At 40.3% G+C, this 23,987-nt stretch overlaps 2 protein-coding genes across 3 annotated transcripts; one reads left to right on the top strand and one right to left on the bottom strand.

Moving 5' to 3' along the window:
• The first annotated feature begins 39 nt into the window (after nt 1–39).
• On the top strand, nt 40–10,992 carry rnf115a (ring finger protein 115a). 2 transcript variants are annotated; one of them, XM_054781791.1, is made up of 9 exons: nt 40–161; nt 4,455–4,513; nt 4,587–4,641; nt 4,704–4,987; nt 5,063–5,131; nt 5,208–5,280; nt 5,360–5,453; nt 9,981–10,096; nt 10,168–10,992. In XM_054781791.1, the coding sequence occupies exons 1-9, from the start codon at nt 84–86 to the stop codon at nt 10,285–10,287; spliced, it is 948 nt and encodes a 315-aa protein (XP_054637766.1). In that variant the 5' UTR covers nt 40–83; the 3' UTR covers nt 10,288–10,992. The 2 variants fall into 2 exon arrangements, with proteins under 2 accessions (XP_054637766.1, XP_054637765.1); XM_054781790.1 differs by having other exon boundaries at nt 4,584–4,641; nt 10,168–10,975.
• Nucleotides 10,993–12,159: 1,167 nt separating this feature from the next.
• Nucleotides 12,160–23,926, bottom strand: gba (glucosidase, beta, acid). Its single transcript, XM_054781805.1, has 11 exons — nt 23,612–23,926; nt 23,358–23,552; nt 23,035–23,181; nt 19,529–19,662; nt 18,275–18,447; nt 18,109–18,198; nt 17,887–18,034; nt 15,394–15,618; nt 15,150–15,313; nt 14,968–15,084; nt 12,160–14,887 (listed from the first exon to the last, which is right to left on the bottom strand). Exons 1-11 carry the CDS (start codon nt 23,724–23,726, stop codon nt 14,770–14,772), a joined length of 1,626 nt encoding a protein of 541 aa, XP_054637780.1. The 5' UTR covers nt 23,727–23,926; the 3' UTR covers nt 12,160–14,769.
• Between the last annotated feature and the right edge of the window lie 61 nt (nt 23,927–23,987).

The raw sequence follows: 23,987 nt of genomic DNA, 5'->3' as shown, positions 1-23,987 counted from the left end.
GCAATGCATGTCGGGAAGGAGGCGGGGTCATGTAGTCACTTGGCGGAGGACCGACGTCACTGTTTGTGCTTGGTGAGGGGAAGATGGCGGAGGCTGCGGCTGTTCCCCCGCATCGCTTTTTCTGTCACTGTTGTAAGGGAGAAGTAAACCCTAAACTCCCGGTAAGCCAGATGTTTCTACACGTGTGTTTGTGTCGCAATATGTGCTCGGCCGACAAGGAATCGTCTTGCTTGTACATCGTGTGTTCCCTTTGCTTTACATTGCTAAACCCTAGCTAGTTAGCCTGCTAGCAGTCAGTGGCGTTTGTTGTTGTTAACTCACTTATTTAGCCAGTGACACCTGCGGACATATTCGCCAAATATAGCACATATACCAGTATATTTTATTTAAGTTACCCATGGTTGACTATTTTGCCAAAATTTGTAATGCAGCCGTGGGAGAGACATGTTGGTGGACATTGGATGCTGATTAGAGACCAATTTTGGACATATTTAGATGACAATCTAGTTATTTTAAACTCCTACACGTATAACTTGTAAAGCTAAATGGGGTACAGTTTGGATTTTTTTTGTTCTTGAAGTGTGTTCTCAGTAAATTGTTGTACTACTCGACAAAGTTCAAATGGTATCCATAAGAGAGATGATTGACATTGACTTTTTTACTGATATCCGAATACGCAGCAGCTCTTCCCTTCAACTGTCGTGTAATGAACACATGATTCTTCTTTTACAGTGATGCCGCTGCATGCATTTCACAAAATGGTTTGTGCAAAATGAGACAAATACTGCAGTGTTATAGAAAAAATGGCAAAAACTCTGCGTGTGATTCTTCCTGAGGTGCGATATCAGATTAGAAGTAAGGAAGACACCTTACTCACCAGCACCTTATGACAGATTGGTAGAGATGGGCGTGTGAAGCTTCATGAAACTTTGAGGTTTTCCTTCAGATTGTAATGGAACAGATTCGGAGCTTTGGTGCTTCAGTGAAAAGCAACATTAACAACATCTGGTGGAAGAGTGAAGTCAAAGCAATCTATGTCAGTAAAAGGAGTGAAACACAGGTCGCCATTACAAACGCACAAACAAACTCGCCAATGCTCTCATTACAAGCCAGCATTGCTTAATTGCTTGGTGGTTACTATACACACAAGTTATCGCCAAAATAACCCGTCAAAGCAATGACATCCACCAGTCCGTTTCGAACCGTCAATACACGCTGTGATGTATGAAGCTTCAAACATAATCGGTCACGTGATGTTTGCAGAGCGATACAAGCTCCGAAGCACTATTTCGAAGCAGCGTGAATCAGGAAGCCTGACACAAGCTTTCAAGGCTTCAGTCTCATTTTACCATCTCTACAGTTTGGTTTTAGTTTTGGGTTTCCTTCAACATTTTTCAACCAATTCTAACAAGTCCAACATCAAATCGTTTAGCACAATCCAGCCATTGAGGCTGCCTATTTTTCACATTTAAAAAATTCTAAATTTTCCCAAATTCCCACTTCTTCAGAAAACAAATTACCTCTTGAGGAATGCTACTACTTCTCACCTGAGTCAGGACATTCGTGCTATAATCCATATTACCACAATCTCAGGTTTTCCGACATTCCCATTTTTCCAGAATTATCTTAGTGCTATCATTCATACATCTGTTTTAAATTTTGGCAGGTTTCCGTGCCGTTTCAGCGCGGCTTCGCTTCTTCTGCTTCGACACTTGTGACTTTCATGCTCATTTCTCTCATTCACTGATATATTTCTCTCATTCACTGATATTGTGTTGTGATGACTGATATAGCACACACAAAAAATTGGCCGCTAGTATGTTTTTTTGGCTGTCAGTAAGAGACACTGACAGCTTTAGGCACACTGCAAAATACAATACCGGTGAGCAGCAATCGCTGCTTAGCTTGCCCTGGCATGAAAACCCATACTATTCTAAAAGTCGTAGAATAGTTATAGTAAAAAAGTAAGGATTTATGTACTGAAACTGACAGACTGACTGCAAGACGAGTGAGAGCGATCGATGTTTAGCTAGCAATTGACATTGAGAATACTTTCCAATGCTGATCCAATATATCAGCCTTGAATATTGTCTGATACGGATATCAATCTGATGTCAGCATGACTCATGCATACATTTGACTTATTTTGTAGTGTGGAATGTTATGCAAAGCTTGACCAAGTGATATTATTCAAACAGCACAATGATCAGCAACAGAACAATGGACCTATTTACTTCTTTAAGCATGGGGGGTATAGATACGGTATATTCACAATGCAGTGGCGGCGAGGCATAATCTAGCAAGGTTTAGGTGCTCAATCAAGTGTTTAAACCTGACTTTACTCGATACCGACAGGGGTGGTCATCCTTTCTTCTATAGCTAATGACTTCTTGTCATCCCGTGGGAGTGTCCCATGTGACACAGTTTCATATGTGAAATGATTTTGGTCGTATTAAACTTAAGCGGATCTGTGCCACCATGCGAAACTTGTGACAGGTTTTGCACTCAGCTGCAACGTGTTTTTCAGACTTTCACGAAAAATACACATGGCCTACCTCACTTGTGAGCACACGCTGTTGCTGTGATCATGTGGGCTCTGCTCGGCTGCTGCTGGAAGACGTGCTTGGGTGGAGTCTGGAATCGACTGCTTGTATCAGAGTGCCGATATCGGAGATTTTGGATGCAGGCCAATGTAATCTGATCCTCGTTTTTTTGCTGCTATCGGCCCGATATCTGATATCTATATCGTTTGGGACACCCCTACTCTTACCTAATAGAGCTGCTGTGGTTATTCAGCAGTATGTCTTGACTATAATGACAACATGTGCTCAAATCTTTCTTCCGTACTACAACACACGTTCACACAAACAGAGCCATTTTTCATAGAAGTGACCTGTTTGGCGCTCACATTGTATGTTGGCATGTCAACTTAAGATGGCACTTTTTAGTAATAAAACCAACTCAATGGAGCAGAACTTGATGATGTTGTTGACATAAACGGGGTTCCACTGTATTGTGCATGTAGGATGCTTGTACTGTAGTACTTGCTGAGTTGATGCAGTAGCTCATGGTTTAATAGAATAGGACTTTGTGACTTTATGTTTGTGGCCTGGCAGAGGGTAATTCCAGTCTGCCTTGTCACCGACTGAAAACAAACCTGTTGTGTCATTCACACACACTCCTGCGATCCAGCGGCATTTCCTCCTGGCTAAGCGAAATTACGTCATCGCCTCTCTGCCTTGTACCCATTAATACGACAGTACCACGGCCTTCCATGACCATTGCTGCTCACGCACGTGACTTGATTCTCCAAAATCACGTGATCTGGCAAGCATACTGTTGAAGACATTAGGTGTGGTTGGCAGACCAGCTCCACCTGCAAGGTTACATTCGATCATTGTAGTAGACACCTTCTCATTGCCTTCCTGTCGTGACCTTATTTCCTGTAAACTGGCGTTGTGTAGCAGGGGAAGACACTCCAACTCAAATAGGAAGCATTCCCATCGTGGTTGTGTCTTGTAACGTCAAAGCTTGCATTCTAAAAATGGGTCAACTATTTCACGTGACAAAAAATGTATGAAACATGCACTAGAATGGCTGGACACAGGCATCCTGGTATGTGCTGTGAGAAACCTGCAACATTAGCTTCTGTTGTTAAAACCGGATTTGACAGAAAACAGAAAATAAAGTTATTGCCTTGCAGGAGTTGGTTTCATTTGGTTGCCTTTGAACAACATGCACAGGTGATTGTGGTGTGTGTGTGTGTGTGTGTGTGTGTGTGTGTGTGTTACGAAGCAGAGGGACGATGCCACGTACTGTACGCAGTTGTAACGACCAGCTACACAGACAGTCCTGTTTAATGTGTATGTGAGCAAGGACGAACACCTGACTCCAAATCTTTTCTTTTTTTTTTTTTTTTTTAAATCTATCTGTGCCGGTCCAACCACAAATAAATTCATCTATGGGAAACATTGTTTTAATTATAATCTTTTTCTCTTCTTTTTCTCATTTTTGGTAACTTTATAATTTTGTCTTGAGTTTTCATTCATTTGTATTCATTTCAAAATAAATGAATACATTACTTTACTCAATAAATATTTTATCTTTTCTAATAAAAAACATCTTCTAGGAATATCTTTTATTTAAAAAAACAAACAAAACTTTTGCTATTTTTTCTTGTAATTTTGTATTCTTTTTGTAACAATTATGACTTCTACAACAACGCTTTTCTTATAGTGCTGTGATTATTTTGTCAGAAAAAGCACCTTCTCAAATAATGTTTTTTTCTTTAAAAAAAAAAAAGTAAAAGTGACTTCCTCCTAAAAACAATTTTTTTCAGTTTCTTCCTGGTAATATCCCAACATTCGTCTACACTGTATACAGTTTAGGTTTTTTTGTCCTGTGTTCGGTCATTTTGTGTGGTATATTTGAAGGCGTGTGTGTACTTTGTGTAGGAGTACGTGTGTCCTCGCTGTGACTCAGGCTTCATAGAAGAAGTGACAGACGATTCCAGGTAAGCGTGTCTCCATCAACGTGCTTTATCTCCACTCAACGTGGGCGGTGGCCTATTCTTGTATTCCCAGCAGTCTCCTGGAGGGCGGCGCCAACGGGCTGGATGACACAACCACCGAGTTTGCAGAGGTATGAGCTCACCTGGGTGACGGTGTACGTGGGTGTGGACGGACTGACTCTGTTCCTTGCAGCTTTGGCACCTGCTGTTGATGGAGCGGCCGTTTTCCACCGACAACGACAACCCCGACTCGGAGCCCCGGCTCCCCGGCGGGCGCTTGAGCGCCCTCGGCGACTTTGGCGGGTTTGGAGGCGGACCCATCAGGGGCTCGGCCCCCGCGGGCCTCGGGGGACCTATGGCGGCCTCACTAGGCGGCGGGGACCACTGGGGCCCGGCACGGCCCCCTCGCCTACACAGCCAGAGAAGATACAGATCCAGAGTCAGCACTCGGCCCGATCGCTCGCCTGCTGTGGAAGGGTCAGCGTTAGTTTTGACTGTTTCACCATTTTTCCTTGCGCTAAAAATCACTCATTTTTATCTCAACTCACTCAGGATTGTACAACAGTTCCTCGCCGGTCTTTTTGCCAACTCTGGTGTGTCCGGTTCGCCGCCCCTGTCATGGTGAGAACCCCCCACCGCCCTTCCCCTTCTTGTCTTTTCAATGTGACACAGATGTTCTGACCAGCGGTTCCTCCAGGACAGGGATGCTGCATTCCAACCCCGGAGACTACGCCTGGGGACACGGAGGCTTGGACGCTGTCATTACACAAGTACACCTCACACTGATGAAACATGCCCTTTTTGTCCTCATGCATGTCCACTAACATACATGTGTGTGTGCGTGTGTAGTTACTAGGTCAGCTAGACAACACAGGACCTCCTCCAGCAGAGAAAGAGAAGATCTCCTCTCTACCCTTTGTCAATATTTCTCAGGAACAAGCAGGTCAGACTGTTTTTCTTTCTGCGTGCTCTTATTGACTAAAAGTAACTCTCCTATTTGGGTGTGACTCACTGTCACTGACACACGACAAGCTCCGTTTCAACTTCAGTCAGTCCTCATTTGGATCAGCACCTCATGCTGTAGTGTGATTCTACATTCATGCATTAGTCACCACGCTTCACTTAGCCAGCTGGAAGGCAAGGCTCAACACTACAGTGTCTTTTTTTCTTGCCAAAACATATAACTTGCCAAACAATTGGGGGGGTTGCAACTCTCTTTTATGACATTTCTATCAAAAAATATTTTTTCTTGCAATACAAAAATGTAAAAAAAGTTTCTCAAATTATGACTTTTTGTAATGTTGCCTTCTTTAAAAAAACATCATTTTATTTTACTTTTTCAAATAGTATTTTTATCATTATTGTCACATTTAAAGTAATATGGGTTTTATTCTTGTATTGCTTTACATAATTAAAAAAAAAAATCTTGTCTTTTTTTAAGAAGAAAAATGCTTTTTTTTCTTCTTATAACCTCTTCTTGTAATGTCACCTTTTTTCTTAAAAAATTTTCTCTCATAATAGTCTTCCTAAAAGAAACATTTTCTTATAATAAAGTAATATGATCGTTACTCTTTTACTCCCCTTTTTTAAATTCTCTTAACACTCTTATTTCCTTTATTTCTTGGAATGACTTCTTGTTTTTAAAAGGAAAATCTCATTTTATCGGAACTCTACTTTTGTGTTCTAATAAGTAATTTTTATGACTGTATTAGCTTTTTAAGGAAACAAGTTTCTTGTACTTGGTGTAATAAAAAGCTCGCATTTTTCTCATTTTGCCTGTAAGAAATACGTAACAACTTTTTCCATGTGATGACTTCATGTTAAAAAAGGATATTTTTCTGGTAATAGTCTTGTTTCTAAAAGAAAATGTCATTTTATTGTGACATTACTTTTTTCTTATCATCTTGGTTTATTCTCATACATTTTTTAAATCTTGTAACATTACTTTTTTATGACTTCATTTAAGAAAAAAAAGTATTTTTATCATAATAGCCTGAATAACCTTTTCTTGTAACATACCTTTTTTGTGTAATAGCTTTTTCAATATACACTAAGTCCCCAACTAACGAACACAATTGGTTCCAGACGACCGTTCTTATGTCGAATTGTTCTTAAGTAAGGCAAAAGGTAATATTACCAATGATATAGGTACTACATGTACGTGTATACATATACAGTATATGTGTATGTATGTAAATATGAGTTTGGATGCAGTAGTAATATTAAACCAGGATAATTAATGAAAAAAACAATAATAAACATGATATAATAATACGTAATGATAAATGTTATTTACCTTTGAAGAGGAGTGGTCGAGCATACGTCGTTGTGGTGGAGTTGGAGGAGGAGTTATTGAAAAAAAGGACAAATGGTCGTCGTCGTTAGACTCTTCTAAAAGAGGTAGTGTTCTGTGAGTGGTGTAGAATTAAGCAGGCCTATTAACTCTTCATAAACTTTAATCACACGCTCTGTCCGGGTTGCATCATGAAGCTACAATGTAGCTTTCCATTTAGCTTTCTCTCCCCAGCTTCTGTTGGTCCCATTAGCAGTGTCACAGTGCCCTCTACTGGTCAAGCATGTACAGTATAAATAATGGAGTTACAGTACTATCAGGCAAAACACATGAAAATATAGACCAGTCGGCTTGTGTTCATATCTCCAAATGTTTGCAAGTTGGATGTTTGTAAGTTGGGGACTTAGTGTATTGTATTATGATTGTATAATATATTTTAGAATTTTTTTTTAGTCTTGTTTCCAAAAGAAAATGTCATTTTACTTTATTATTTTTTTCTAGTAGTGACAATTTTTTCCCCGCATAATATAACTTTGTCTTGTAACATACATTTTTTTTCTTGTGATTTGTCTTTAAAAAAGTATTTTTTTTGTACAGTAATGGCGGTTTGTACAGTGTTTATGGCGGTTTATTGGTTCCATACTCTTTCTAGTTAGAGCATAGAAAACCTGTTTACAACATTCACATATGCTTTTTAACATAATTAGAGCCCTCTATACATGAAATAACACCCCTATAGTCACCCTTACATTCCTATTACCCCATATAGTAGACATCCATCCATCCTATATGCCGCTTATCCTCCCTAGGCTCGCAGGTATGCTATCCCAGCTGACTTCAGGTGAGAGGAGGGCTACACCCTCGTCTGGTCGCCAGTCAATCTCAGGGCACATATAGACAAACCTAAATCTTCCCGATCTGCTGACTGTGGCCAACATGCTAACCACTAGGCCACCGTGCGGCCTTATAGTAGACATAAACAAGAGATTATAGACTCTCACTCTTATAGACTCTCACGTTAGCATTGGGAGAGTTCTTTTTTTCTTGACTTCCTGTTGTGCACAGTACTTCCTGTGGTCACTTTTGTGTCATCAATGTAACATTACTTTTTTTTTTTTCTTTTTTTTTAAATGGGTCTTCTAAATGCCTGTTAGTTTATTTAGCCATTTTTATGCTTGAACATGTTTAATTTAGGTAAAAAACCTGTAACATTTGCTTAAATATGCTTTTAAAAAACGGCCATATTCAACCACAAAACCGTATGATTTATTAATATTTCTGAAAAACCGTGAGAGTGAAGCTGTGCAATTTGAATCGCATATTATTGTAATGTTGTATATTTTTTATAATATAATGGTGAAATATGCCTTTTTCTCATGAGTATTTTTTTTTTACAATACATTTTTCATGTAATTTTTTTATTATTAATGTATCTTGGCTCAGAAAAATGTCATATGTTCCCATATGTTATATCTCATGTTATGTCTTTATTCCAACATTGACATCTCTAAAAAAAAAAAAAAATCATTTTTATCTTAATACTGTAATGTTTTTTTAAATAATCTGTAACATACATAATTCATCAGACAGCGAGCAAAAAACATAACATTTGCTTAAATATACATATTTTAATAGATTGTATTCAACCACGAAACGTTTACATTTCATGAATATGCTGTATTCTTAAACCATCATAGGGTGAAGCCATGAAATCGGAAGCGTTAAGTAGCGAGGGATTACTGTAAAGTATTCTTTTCTAGAAGATAGTATTTTTTCCTCGTAATACTGTAACATTACTGTTTTTCTCATTATATGCATTTATTTATTTAAAAAAACAAACATTGTTTTTATTTTATTATTGTCTCAGAAAAATGTCCTGTTTGTCTCAAATGGTATTCCCCCCCCCCCCTAAAATTGACAACTTAAAAAAATATATATATATTTTTACAATACATTTTTTTTTAAGTATGTAGTGTTAGGAACGGCTATGCCGGGACTTGGATTCCAAAATGCAGAGACAGCAAATTCGTAACAAAAAGAGTTTATTAACAAAAGATGTCCACACGTGGAAAAACATACAACAAAAATACAAAGTACAACAGAAACCTCCTGGATCTAATCACAGGGAAAACGGTAGTATAACTGAGGGTGCTGCGGAAAACTAGCAGAGTGGAAAATACAAAAACACAAAAAGCTGCACAAAAAGAAGGCAGAAAACAACTGAAAACACTGCTGAACAATCAAGCAGGAAAAAGACACTCACCACTGCAGGGAAATGCCCAACTGCAGGAAGGGAAGGCATAAACTGTAGTAGCTGACCAGAGAGGTGCGATACAAGAGAACTAGATGCTGGAAAGAGCAGGTAGTTGGCGTCGGCTGTGTAACAATCCGGCACTGGACTAGTGTCTGGCTGCAGCTTAAGAAGAGCGTCCTTAATGGCATACAGGTGTGCCAAATTACATCCTCCTGCCAGTACACGTGTGCTGCAACAGAAAACAGCCAGAGGGCAGCAGAGCAGCACACAGATCTTGACATGTAGTTTGTTGTTTGTTTGTTTTTTAAATCTTGTAACATGCATAGTTCTTCATACAAGCAAAAAAAAAGCATAACATTTGCTTAAATATGCATATATTTAATAATAGGTTGTACTCAACCACAAAACATGTTTTAATACATTTTGGAAAAACCCTGATTGGGTGAAGCCATGAAATAGGAAGCGCTACGTGGTGAGGGATTGCTGCAATACTATTTTTTTCGATACAAAATATGCCTTTTGTCACATTGTAACGTTGCATTTTTTTTTTTTTTACAAAATACATTTTTCTTGTAATTTTATTTTATTATTTATTGAACAAATTTATTGATGGATAGCCCCTTGATGAACCATCTCCTTTTCAAGGGTTGTCTCAGAAAAATGGCCCGTTTGTCTCATAAATGACATTTTCCCCCCAAAATTCAAGTCAACGAAACTCTTGTAACGTACATACAAGTAATTACATAATTCTTCAGACCACAAACTAGTTGAGATGGAATCAACAGCGCCTCTACGGCTGGAGCCAAGTAGTGCATTCTATTTTGCCTTCGTGGCTTCAAAGAATGAGCATTTTGAAGCCGACGTTCAAAGTGAAGATGTGAATGTCAATCCATGTGGACTGACTTGTCATGTCCCCCTTGCAGACTGTTGTATGGAATGTCCCGTGTGCAAAGAAGACTTTGAGGTGGGCGAAGCCGTGCGACAGCTCCCCTGTAACCACTTCTTCCATTCAGACTGTATAGTACCGTGGCTGGAGATGGTGAGTCAACACGACGCCACACAAGCTAGCATTGTGACCACACTGCAGTGACACAGTGTTGTTGTTGTTAGCACGACACATGTCCAGTGTGTCGGAAAAGTTTGAACGGAGAAGACAGCAGCAGCCAGCCACCGTCACAGCCGCCCTCCCTCTCCATGGACCCCCGCACACAGGAGAGATGGTCCTTCTGAGACGCTTCTCGCCTCCGTTGTCGTCATAATCATGTTTGATCCCTTTGTGTCTTTATTTTCTGTCCTCCACCATACACACATACACTTCTTAAATCCTCACTTTTGAGGTCAGCTGCTGTCCTTTTTGACCAATAGAAACATAGATGGTCCATGCAGACGCTTTTTTGGGGCTAAATGAGGTTTTGTACCTGACGGTCATGCTGCATTACAGTTTTTCAGAGATTCCTATTTATTAATAGGGAGTTTCTCACACGCAAATAATTAAGTTGCTATTCTAACATTTCCTAAAGGGAAATCATCCAACTGCTTCACATCTTCAGCGCTCGGAGCACCTCCTAAAACCCCGCCCCCCGGTGTATATATTCTAATAATCCGAGGTCATCCGCCTGTCATTTAATCCCTGTGTTTATGACTGTCTGACTTTCATATTTTTATCACCGTTATGGTTTTTTTAATGTAAATAACTGTAGTCAAAACAAAGGGTTTGCAAAGAAAAAAAACACATTGAGAATGGAGACGCAAATGTGAAATATGTGGTTAATTAACGAGTTGTACATTATATAAATGGAAAAAAATGTCTATGATGTATTAATAAAATGACCAAAAAAATGGTTTCATTCCGGCTTTTTGTCAGTTCCTAATCCTCCCACAGAATCACTTCCATTAGGATCCCAATAACGATACCTTCAATTCTAAAATATTACTCAAATTACTCAAATTTATTCATTCATGTCCTCATTCCTGCTGGCAAAAGATGCATTTTACATGTGGGGAAAAAAATCCTTGCACAAATTGACACATTTGGTAAACATGGAAAATGCTCATGCAACAATTTGAAGGCAGAAAAAAAAAGGGGGGGGGGGGATAAGAGGGGGACAAAAAAGCAAATAAATGTCTGTGACGACTATAAAGACCCTGACGGAAAGGAAAAAAATAATAAACAACCACAATGACAATACTGCATTGAAACAGTCACACATAATTGTAGTCATGAAATGATGAACTATGATAGTGATCACAATGACAATACTGCATTGAAACAGTCACACATAATTGTAGTAATGAAATGATTATCCATGATAGTGAACAGAATGATAATTACTGTAATGCACATCATTGTAAAAAAAAACTATAGTCATACTGCTGATATCACCGTCGCTGTAATAAAACCAACAACATAATAACACCCTGGTTAACTCAGTGAGTAATGTGGGGAAGTACGTATGTACTGTGAGTGTGCATATGTACAGGTATCTCTGTATGTGGGGAAGACTTCATATATATAAAGGTGCAAGAATGTGTGGGCGTGTAATTGTCACTGAGAATGCATGAAAGGAAAGGGGCCGCCCTCCACCTCCCAGAGAGCCCCGCCCCAAATAGCCAGACCGAGCCCCCGCCGCCAGAAGGCCACCAGGCCCACAGGGGCAGGCAGCACAAACATCAGCGCCCCAAGAGCCAGCCCAGAGAGCCCTCCCCCCCGGGAAGACCAGCAAGGGGCCACAGAGAGGTAATCCCAGCCAAAGACAGGGCGCCGGCGGGCTGGAGGACAGCCAACCCCTGAGACCAGCGAGAGATCACACCCCACAAAGGCAGAATCGCAGGGGCCACACACCGGCAGGCCCAGAGACGCCCCCACAACCGGAAAGAAGCCCGCCCACGCCGGAAGCGCCAATCCCCCCCCCCCACCGCCACCCCCAGGGAACGGAGCCGGGGCCAGCCCCCACCCGACCCCCGACACAGGACCGCCCCGCCCAGGGATGCAGGATGCACACCCCCCACCCACCCGGTGGAGGCACGGGCGGCAGAGATGTATCACCCAGCACCTGACCCCACGGAGCACACCCCTGTATGCCCCCCCCCCCCCTCCCCATAACTAAAATAAATAAATAAAAGCACACACTCCTACGCACACACACGCACGCACGCACACCCATGGACACACCCACGCGCACACACACACACGCATGCGCGCACACACACAGTGGTCGACTGCCCAACCCGGAAGCCCCGCTCTATCCCCCGTTGGTAACCCGAGGAGCAGCGGAGCCGGGGACCTCGGGGTCCCAGACATACAACCCAGAACCCGCGGCGCGGAGAGCGCGGACCGCCAGGGAGCAGGAGGACACCAGGCCACCCCATCCCAACGGTAGGACGCCGCCAGCAAGGCAGACAGAGGAAAAAAATAAAAATAATAATTATTCTAATAATACAGTGTTCCCTTGTTTATCGCAGGGGATAGGTTCCCAAAATAGCCCACAATAAGTGAAATCTGCAAAGTAGCCAACTATATTTTTGTACAATGATTACCGTAAAGCACCGTGTATAAACCGCATTTTTTTTTCCACTGGTAAGAAGCAAAAAGTCGGGGTGCGGTTTATACACGATGACAGGTCTGTGACCAGACGCAGAAATTGACGAGAAGTCCATTTTAGAATAGCCGTCTGTGGGTCAGACAGTTGCTTTGACTTTAGCGCCCTCTGCTGTACAGTTGCTGAAAATGCTTGTGTATGCAACTAACTTATCTGACGGCTGTCTGTATTTTCACACAGTGAAACCATCTCTATATACACTGAAGCTAACCTAAGCTTCCAATGTAAAATACAATACAACCTTGGAGTTTATTCAAATTCACACTGAAGCAATGCAATAAAATAATAATCGAGAAAAAGAGAAGCAGTGAAAGATAAGATATTAAAACATCTCTGAAAATGCTAATTTCTTTATTTTGATTTTTTATTATTATTATTATTATTATTATTATTATTATTAATCTGTGCTTAGCCATAATATTAAAGATCTAGATGCCGAAGTTCAGATTTCTCCTTTATTCTTCTTTTTGAAATTGCTTAGTACCTTTTACGCATGTTGATTTGAGATGAAAGAGTTGGCAAGCATTTATGAACTAAAAAATGTTTTTTCCCCACCATGAGCCTGAAAATGGGGGTGTGGTTAATACACGGGTGCGGTTTATACACGGTGCTTTACGGTACTTGTTTTAAGGCTGTAAACCCCTCACCATACACTTTAATCAGACAGGCATGAATATTTTCTCACATTTCTCTCTTGTTTAAACATTCAAAGTTGAAACCTTTGTTTGAATTTTAATGCTCACCCTTTGAGGTTGGACACAAATTAAGTGGCTCACACGTATTCACTCCTCTGACCGTGCCTCTTCGTCCTGGCGCCGTTACGCTGTAGCGTTTTTTGTATCCTTGTTAAAACATATTCCTCCTGTTGTCGTATTTTCCTCCTCCTCCAACCGAAGATTCATTTATTCTGTAATGGCGCCCTAACGTCTGCCTTCCTTCAGCCAACTATTTGTGTGATGGTTAAACGTGCAAACATACAGTACAGGCTTCAGAGTCTCTGCAAGGTGTTTGCTAGCGATCAGACAACACCAAACACAGCAGTTTGGCACGAAGGAGATTGGTTGACAATGGTCAACCAATCAGGATGCAGAAGACAATAGGCGGGTTCCTCCTTAGCCAATAAGGACACAGAAAACAATGCTCGTTCATACGCTGTATAAAAAATAAAAACCTGTGAAACAGCGAGTCTGCAAAAGATGAACCGCGATGAAGCGGGGGAACACCGTACTTCACTGTACTTCACTGTACTTCACTGTACTTCACTATACTTCACTATACTTCACTATACTTCACTATACTTCAATGTACTTCACTGTACTTCACTGTACTTCACTGTACTTCACTGTACTTCACTATACTTCACTATACTTCACTATACTTCAATGTACTTCACTATACTTCACTATACTTCACTGTACTTCACTGTACTTCACTGTACTTCAATGTACTTCACTATACTTCACTATACTTCACTGTACTTCACTGTACTTCACTGTACTTCACTGTACTTCGCTGTATTTCAATGTACTTCACTGTACAGTACTTGTCATACTTCTGCTTTTTTCCCAGGAAAATAATACCTTTATTGTCACAATGACTGACATGATATTATTATGCCTGTAACTCATGTTTCCCCTGTATTTCTTCAAATATGTCATTTTTCTTCCAATTTTTACACTTTTCTTGTGTTAAAAATGTATATGAATATAATAGATCTTAATCCCGATTTATTATCAGCATGTCTTTCTTATGAAATTATTCATAATTGACTTTATTCTCATATGTAGACATTTTTGTTGGAATATTGCAAATTTATTATCAGAATTGTACACGTTTTGCCTGACAAAACTACAAATGAATCTAATATTCCATATTTTGCTGAAATATTCAGACTTTATTGTCATGTCGGTATGCCTTTTCCCCCCCTCACAAAATTGCAACTACTTCTTGAAAAATATCACAAAAAAATACATTTTTCCTCACTAGAGGACTACTTTATTCTTGTACAGCAGTAATGTTTTTTTAATTCGTGTGTTCATTGTAACTTGTGTTAGCTTTCTAGTGTGGGGACGTGAGTGATGATTTAAGGCTTACCTTGTTGTTAGTAACAAGATTAATGGTTTAATCCCTGAGTGTACCAGGCTAGTGTGAGTAAGGAGTGCGGTGGCGCTGTGGAGGGGATGTAGCCCACACTTTGGTCCCACACTTCAAACTGAATGGCAGATGATGACCTAAACAGCAGATAGACGTTTATGAATGGGACCAGCCACACATACTGTCAACATGGCGGATGTTAACACGTGCACACAACCTGTTCAGGATGATGAGCACGACCGAGCTGTCGGGTCGAATGAAGGCAGAGAATTCAAGCTCCGTCTCTCCACTGGGGGAAACGCCCACTCGCTGAGACCCCTCCCACAGGAACTTACTATGCCAAAAAGAATGCCAGGAAGTGAAAGCAAAGCTAGCCATTGCTTGCTGTGCATTGTCTACCTGAAGTGCGCCATGCTGTAAAAGGTGGGCTGCTTGTAGAAGATGTCCCGCCGGGCGTCCACTATGACGGGGCTGTCCACAAAGTTCTTCACCCAGTTTGGACCGCCCGTCTGATCTAGTGCCAGGTTCCAGTCGGTCCAGCCTGTCACGTAATGGTTTAAGTCCTGTCGGTGGTAAAGATGGTAAATCATCCTGATGCTGACACACAGAAAGTCAAGAAGGAAAGGAAAGTCATCCGTCCTACGTCTAAGATGTCGTGAGCGTATTCTTCCGCCCTCTGCCAGCTCCCCAGCTTCACCCCTCGGTCCAGCGGGTGCCAGCCCGCACACGCCTCAGTGCCAAACAGGTAATACTCCGGGTACAAGTCATGGGTCGCTGCCAGGGTGGATGCGGCAGGGACCAAGCTGTCCATGTACCAGTGGACCGCCACGCCGTGGATGTAACGTCCTGCATGGATATCACTTAAGACCTGCAAAAGTCACATGACAACCAGCATGTGCATTCAATAACATGATACTCCATCACTGGATGATTGTTTCCTACTGCCAGTGTGGCCTTTTTTATGTCCTACTGCCTGTGTAGCTTTTTTTGTTATTTCCTCGTGCCTGCGTGGCTTTTTTATTTTAAATTTTCTGTTTTTTGTGTCTTACTGCCTAAGCTAAGTTTTATTTCTTACTGTTAGTGTGGCTTATTTTATTTTCTTATTGACAGCGTGGATTAGATATTTCGATATTCTGTGCTGCCTGTGTTGCTTGTTTACACACGTGGACAACATTGTTGGTAGCCCCTTGGTTAATGAAAGAAAAACTCGCAATGGTCACAAAAATAACTTGAATCTGACAAAAGTAACAATAAATGCAAATTCAATGTAAGTTAACAAATGAAAATCAGGCATTGCTTTTTAATTGTGGTTTAACTGAATTATTTTTAAAAATACACTCGTGAAACAGGACAAGAATGATGGTACCCTAAACTTTATATTTTCTGGCACAGCCTTTTGAGTCAATCACTGCAATCAACCGATTCCTGTAACTGTCAATGAGACTTCTGCACCTCTCATCACGTATTTTGGCTCACTCGTCATGAGCAAACTGCTGCAGTTGTATCACCTTCTCCTGACAGCATGTGTCAGCCCCTTCCACAGATGTTCAACAGGATTTGGATCAGAGCTCATAAAAGGCCACTTCAGAATAGTCCCATGTTTTGCTCTAAGCCATTCTTGGGTATTTTTAGCTGCGTGTTTTGGCTCATTATGCTGTTGCAAGACCCGTGGCCTGCAACTGAGACCAAGCTTTCTCACACTGGCCAGCAGTTTCTCTCTAGAATGCCTTGATAGGCTTGAGATTTCATTGTACCCTGCACAGATTCAAGGCACCTGTGCCAGATGCAGCAAAGCAGCCCCAGAACATAACAAGAGCCTCCTCCATGTTTCGCAGTAGGGAGTGTTCTTTTCTTGATTTGCTTCGTCGTCTGTGAACGTAGAGCTGATGTGCCTTGCCAAAAAGTTCCAGTTTTGTCTCGTCTGTCCATAGGACATTCTCCCAGAAGCTTTGTGGCTCGTCAACATGCATTGACAACGACCGTTGGTGTGATCTGACACTGACGTACCTTGATCTGGGAGTTCACCTTTAATGTCTTTAGGAGGTTGTTCTCGGCTCTTTTGCGACCATTCGTATTATCCGTCTATTTGATTGGTCTTCAGTTTTCCTCCTGTGGCCACGTCCAGGAAGGTTGGCTACAGTCCCATGGATCGGATTTCCGTGACGAGGAACGTAGTTCTGCTTAGTTGCTGGGTCATTCATGTTAAGAGTTTGGCTTCTCAAAATAATGTGTTCAAAAGAGTAATACATTTGCATCATAAAAATGCCTCCTCCTCAAAAAAAAAAAAAAAAAAAATCAGACCTCACCAATCGCTCAGCATTATACTTGTCTCCTGCCGTGTCCCTGCGCACTGTCGCCTCTCCATTCGTGTGTGTACATGCTGGCATCTTCATCCGCGACGGAGCTCCGCAGCCATCTTGTTTACGTGTGTTCCACAGCGGAGGAGTCACTGCTGATATAGTCCACTGCTCACGGGGATGTCGTACAACTTCATGTCTAAAAATCCAAACTATCCCTTCAAATGTGCGAATAATATGTGGAGTCACAGGAACATCAAGCTGCATGGAGATGGTCTTGCATCCTTTACCTTTAACATGCTCGTCTACAATTTTCTTTCTAATCTCCTGAGACAACTCTCTCCTTCTCTCCATGTTTAGTGTGGTACACACCTTGTCACCAAACAGCACGGTGACAGCACGGTCACCCTTCCAATAGGCCGTCTGACCTGTCAGGCTAACTAGAGGACACACCTTGACTGAACATTATTTTCAATCTTTTCTAGGGATACCATCATTTTTGTCCAAGTCTGTTTCATGAGTTTATTTTTTTTAATAATTCTGTTGAACCACAGTTCAAAAGCAATGTCTGATTTTCATTGGTTCACTTACATTTAATTTGTATTTATTTGTTAATACTTATTTTGTCACATTCAAGTTCTTTCAGTGACAACTGTGGGGTGTTCTTTCATTAGCCGAGGGGTACCATCAATCTTGTCCACGTGTGTATATGATGATGTATGTGAATCCATAATGTATTTCAGCCCATCCATCCATCTTCATGATCAATCTGATGTAGTCCAACACCACCGATGCAGCCCGAGGTGGGCAAAAAGTTGAAAACTACCTTCCCAACTCACCACTTTGGCCCAGTAAGGCAACAGCAGGCGGTTGTCATCCAGCAAGAGGATGTGCGTGTGCGGGAATGAGGACGCACGAAGGGCGGGGCCCAGGTCCAAGGCCACCCAGTCTCGCTGCTCCTCAGCAGTGAAGCCCAAGGCCTGGAAACTGCAATGAGGAAAACCCTACTGCACTGTACCTCTCAGTCTGCCTGATTTAGCATCGTGTGTGTGAGAGGACACCTGTAGTTTGTCACGAAGCCCGCTGTAGGTTCATTCCCTGTGGTCACTCCCCAGAAGGTCAGATTATACTTGGAATATTCCTCAAGGAACCTGAGAGGGACAACAAATAGCAATCGGTGAAGAATTCAATACTTTAATTACAATTAGGTTTTTTTAGTCTAATCACCTTATATAGTACTGAGCCCAGGTTTTATGCTCCTTCCCACCAGGTTGTCCCTTCAAGGAACCCTTTCCTATTAGTGCATTATTTGTTTTCATCCAGGCCGGGGCGCTCCAGGCACTGGCCAGCAACGACAAGGGGCGGGGAGACATGGCCTGGGCACGATGCAGGAGAGGGATCTAATGCCAAACAAACAAGACATGAGAAGTATGGACATAATACAAGTGAATACAAGTGTTTGCCCCCTTCCTGATTTCTTTTTTTTTGTTGTTTCAGATCATCAAACAAAATTGTAAATATTAGTCAATGACAACAGGGTGGACCTGCTGGTGTGTTTTGGATCATTGTCCTGCTGCAGAACCCAAGTTGGTTTCAGTTTGAGGTCACCAACAGATGGCCGGACATTCTCCTTCAGGATTTTTTGGTAGATAGCAGAATTCATGGTTCCATTTATCACAGCAAGTCTTCCAGGTCCTGAAGCAGCAAAACAGCCCCAGACCATCACACTACCACCACCATATTTTACTGTTGGTATGATATTCTTTTTATGAACTGCGGTGTTACTTTTATGCCAGATGTAATGGGACACACACCTTCCAAAAAGTTCAACTTTTGTCTCCTCAGACCACAGAGTATTTTCCCAAAGGTCTTAGGGATCATCAAGATCTTTTCTGGCAAAATTGAGATGAGCCTTAATGTTCTTTTTGTTCAGCAGTGGTTTTGGTCTTGGAACTCTGCCATGCAGGCCGTTTTTGCCCAGTGTCTTTCTTATGGTGGAGTCATAAACGCTGACCTTAACTGAAGCAAGTGAGGCCTGCAGTTCTTTGAAAGTTGTTGTGGGGTCTTTTGTGACCTCTTGGATGAGTCGTCACTGAACTCTTGGGGTCATTTTGGTTGGCCGGCCACTCCTGAGAAGGTTCACCGCTGTTCCATGTTTTTGCCATTTGAGGATAATGGCTCTCACTGTGGTTCACAAATGGCTTTATAACCTTTTCCACACTGATAGAGCTCACTTAATCTCAGTTAAGTTATGTTTTAAAAGGGAGGGCAACAACTTTTTCGAACAGGGCCATGTAGGTTTGGATTTTTTTTCTCCCTTAATAATAATAATAATTTAAAAACTGCATTTTGTGTTCAGTTGTGTTGTCATTGAGTAATATTTAATTTTGTTTGATGATGTGAAACATGTGACAAAAAAATAAATCAGGAAGGGAGCTAACACTTTTTCACACCACTGTATCTAAGTGTGTGCGCGTGCACCTTCATGTTGACGTCCTCGGGGGCCAGTGTAAAATTGTCCAGGTTGTAGTCCTCCCGTGTGTCAGCGTAGGTGTAAAGACGAGTGGAAAAGTCACAGCTGGCCATGGGAACGCGTACAACGCTGTAGCCGATACCTGACAATCACAACCTTACAATACTTACTTAGCTGACAACATTTATATTATACATTATAGTTTGACATTTCTTGCAAAATTGCAACTTTATTCTCATAATATAACCCTTTTTTTCCACAAATATTTAACTTTATTTGAATAATATTTCACATTTTTTCCTAAAAAAAAATGACAACTTTATTCATCATATGACCTAATTTTTCCTCACAATTGTTCAACTTTAATTAAACTGTTCTTATAGTTTGACCTTTTTTTTGGAGTATTTCGACAATTCTCATGACATGCCTTTTTATTGCACAATTACAACTTTTCTATGGAAATATTTCCACTCTTTCCGTGGATTGTTACAACTTTATTGTCATTATAAAAAAAAATAATAACTAGATGCCGTGGGCCCACGCTACGCTCCGCTCTTCGGCATCTAGGGTCTCCAGTACATTTTGTAAAGCTGCTAGCAGCTTTTGGCACGAGCACTAAGTGGATCCTTTCCACCGTATGCTTGGTCATACCAGGATATCATTGTCATCACACAAAAATGATATTATTGTCTAAAGTTTGCTGATATCAAATTAAACACTCATGTAATGAAATATATTATAAAAATGCATGCACACCCTTTCAAATGCAATATACTTTTCTCATGAGTATTTTTTTGGAATAGCAAGATGATACTATCGTTTGGTAGACTATAATATCAGTGTGAAAACAGTGCCATCGTGTGGTGGCACATATGAACATATGAACTGCATCAGTATGACATCATACACATCATAGCAGGAACTGGTCTTCATCATAGTCATCATAGATAAACGATTATTGGGGTCTGACTTGTGGACCTGCTCATTAACACATCAAAACGGGATCCCACATAGTGTGGCACAGCCCAAATCTGTTTGAAAATGATCATCGGCCATCTGCCTAGCATCCATGGCTCAGATTTGGGCTCATTTGGTCTGTAGGTTGAGTTGGTCAGAATACGAGCCCTGGTCAGCAACCGGTTCTAACCCAAATAGCCGGCTTCCTGTGCATTTTAGAACATGGGTTACTTTTGTGTCCATCCCTATTGAATTTTTTCGCCAGTCTTGACGCATCTGTAAAGTTTGGTGAGTTTTCGTGCACGTTTAGTACCCCAGGGAGAGGAATAAAAATAATCATCAGAACTGTTACAATCGGACCCTTGCACAGCCTGGGTTTTTGTGCTCGGGCCTTAACAAAAGAATTATATTTTTTTTATAATAGACTTTTTTTTATAAAATTTGTATAATAAATAAAAAAAAATTTAAACTTTATAATATAACTCCTTTTTTTCCTCACAAAATTACAACATTATACAAGTAAGCCTTTTTTATTCTAATATTATGACGTTAGTTTCACAATTTTCCAAATTTACCTTCAATTTATGATCACCTTTTTAGACAATTTAATTCAGTGACTGTTTCCTTGTAATGTGATTTTTTTTTTTTTTTTTACCTTCAGGTTTTTTTCTTGGAATATTACAACTTCATTACAACTATATTGCAACCTAATACAAAAAAAATAAAATAAAATAAATAGCACAGTACCTTTATAATATTTGTCATTTTGTTTCTTGTACTAATATCTTTTTTTAACTTATACTAATAATTCTAAAATATTTTTTATTGTAATATTATGACTTTATTTTCACATTTTTTAAAACCTTTTTTCTTGGAATATTACAATTTTACCATCATAAGATTTTGACTTTTTTCTTGTAGAATTACAATTTATGACGACCTTTTTATATTATGACTTTATTTATTTAATTCTATGACTGTTTACTTGTAATGTGATATTTTTGTGCAACTTTAATTTTTTTTTTGGAATATAACTATAACTTTACAAAAATAATAATAAAATAGCATAATATTTTTAAAGTATTTTTCCTTCACAAAATTACAACTTATACTAATAATTCTTAGAATTTTTATTGTAATAACTCTATTAGGACTTCTTTAAAACCTTTTTTCTTGCCTTCATCAGATTTCAACTTTTTTCATGTAGAATTACAACTTATGGCCACCTTTTTAGATGATGACTTTATTTATTTCTGTGACTGTTTCCTTGTAATATCCCTTTTTTTTCTTTTCTTTAAATATTACAACCTAATTTGGTATAATACAAAAATAATAACATAAATACAGTCATGGACAAAAGTCTTGTCATAGGTAGACAGTATGAAGTAAAAACCTCATAACTCCCTAACTAATCCTCCTATTGTTGAGAACTATGGTTCATATGAATTATTTTAGTCTTTAGTCTCTGGTAAAAATGACACGACGTGTCTTCGAACCGTCTTGAATCAGTTACGTAATAGTCACAAATAGGTTATTAGCTGGACAAAAGTCTTGTCACGTTTTACACTTTATTGAAATGTATTCAACAAACATTTCTTTGTTTCAGAACAACATCAAAGCATCATAGCAACAAGCATGTTGAACATTTTTACCATGAGAGATTTGATCATTTCAGCATCGGCTGTGGCTTCCCTTTACTTGGATGACGGTTGACATTCGGCTGGGCAGGGACTCGTACAACTGGTTGATGAAGGCATCTGGGATGGCATAAAACGCGGCCTCACATGCCTTGCACAGGTCATCTAGATTCTTTGGCTTTGTCTTCCAGGTGTCTTCCTTCATTTTTGCCCAAACGTGCTCAATAATGTTCATGTCTGGGGACTGTGCGGGCCACATTTCGAGAACTTTGAACCATAGTTCTCAACAATAGGAGGATTAGTTAGGGAGTTATGAGGTTTTTACTTCATACTGTCTACCTATGACAAGACTTGTGTCCATGACTGTAGTGCTTTTATATGAATCCTTTTTTCCACCTCACAAAATTACAACTTTATACTAATACATTCTTCAAGTAATACTTACTTTTTTCTTCTCTTTCTCTCTAACATTGTTGACTTGCAATTTTTTTTTCTTTCTTTTTCTTGGACTATTACCACATTATTATCAAAATAAAAAAATAATACTAAAAGAAGTCCTTTTTTCTCCTAACAAAGTTACATTATTCTAATAATTATTATAAATTACATTATTCTAATAATTTTTATAATTTTCCTACTAATATTTACCTTTTTTTCTTCTTTCTCCCCCACTTTTTTCTTAAAATATCACTTTTTTTTAAATATTACATTTTTATGCTCATAAGATTTTAACTTTTTTTTCTTGCAAGATTATACATTTACTACCATATTATGCCTTTTTACAAATAAAAGAAAAAACAATCAAGTTGTACTTAGCTTTGTAAAGGCAGAATTTGGATGTCATAGATGTGTGCAGGTAAACATAATGAATTGCCAGGTGAGTGTAGCAAGAATAGGTTTTCAAACCTTGCAGTGCCTACCTTCAGTGGAGAAGTACTGTCTTAGCAGTTGGTCTTGTGCTCCAGCAGAAAGCGAGAGGATGTTCATCGCTGCTGCATCTGTCAGAGCTCCACCAAATCCTCTTATCTTCTGGTACTTCTTATATGGAAGCAGAGTCAATCTCAGGCCTGAGGGAGACACACAATATTAATTGAAGACTCGAAATTGTCCATCGGCGTGATGGTGAGTGGGTGAGTGGGTGAGTGGGTGAGTGAGTGAGTGAGTGAGTGAGTGAGTGAGTGAGTGAGTGAGTGAGTGAGTGAGTGAGTGAGTGAGCGAACGAGCAATTGACTGGTTGGCTCACCACCAGCTCCAGTGCTGTTGAGCCTGACGGATCCTTGGCTTGGCTCTAGCCGGCTTCCGTCCCTGCTGCTCAGGTAGGAGATGTAGTGACCCGGCGGTGGTGGCGACACGGAGCCCACACTGTCACAGTACGTGGAATTACACTCACACACCACAGAGTCATGGCCGAAGCTTCTGGAAACACACTTGTTGCCTTCTGTTGAGAGAAGAAGCATTAATGTCTGGTAATTAACACGTTTTAAAAAGGTGTTTTACCTGAGGAGATAGATGTCGTTGTCGTGCTGTGGAAAACGGCTGCGAGCAAAACTGCACAAGGTAATAGAAGCCTCATTTTTGAACAGGCGAGCTTTGAACACTCCTCGACCGTCATTTGAGTCCGGAAATGACTTTATATTATACGTGTAGGCCAAAACAACAATCTAGCTGACACACACATTCCCTGTTATATCATTTTGTGACCTTTAGCCGCGTTTCCGTTTTAAAGCGTCTCGACTTTGTCGTACCTGCCATGACAGCAGTTTACTACCGCTAGCTTTTTCAGCGTGTTTTGGTTAGCAAAGTCAAGTGATCTGTCACGTGAACAGGCGTGTATTAACGAAACAGGCCGCTTGGTGGTGCTGTCTCACTCGTG

The sequence above is a fragment of the Dunckerocampus dactyliophorus genome, chromosome 7, assembly GCF_027744805.1.
Source record: "Dunckerocampus dactyliophorus isolate RoL2022-P2 chromosome 7, RoL_Ddac_1.1, whole genome shotgun sequence".
NCBI classification, from domain to species: domain Eukaryota; kingdom Metazoa; phylum Chordata; class Actinopteri; order Syngnathiformes; family Syngnathidae; genus Dunckerocampus; species Dunckerocampus dactyliophorus.
The sequence above is the reverse complement of the archived record's forward strand: the minus strand, read 5'-3'. Positions and strand labels throughout refer to the sequence as shown.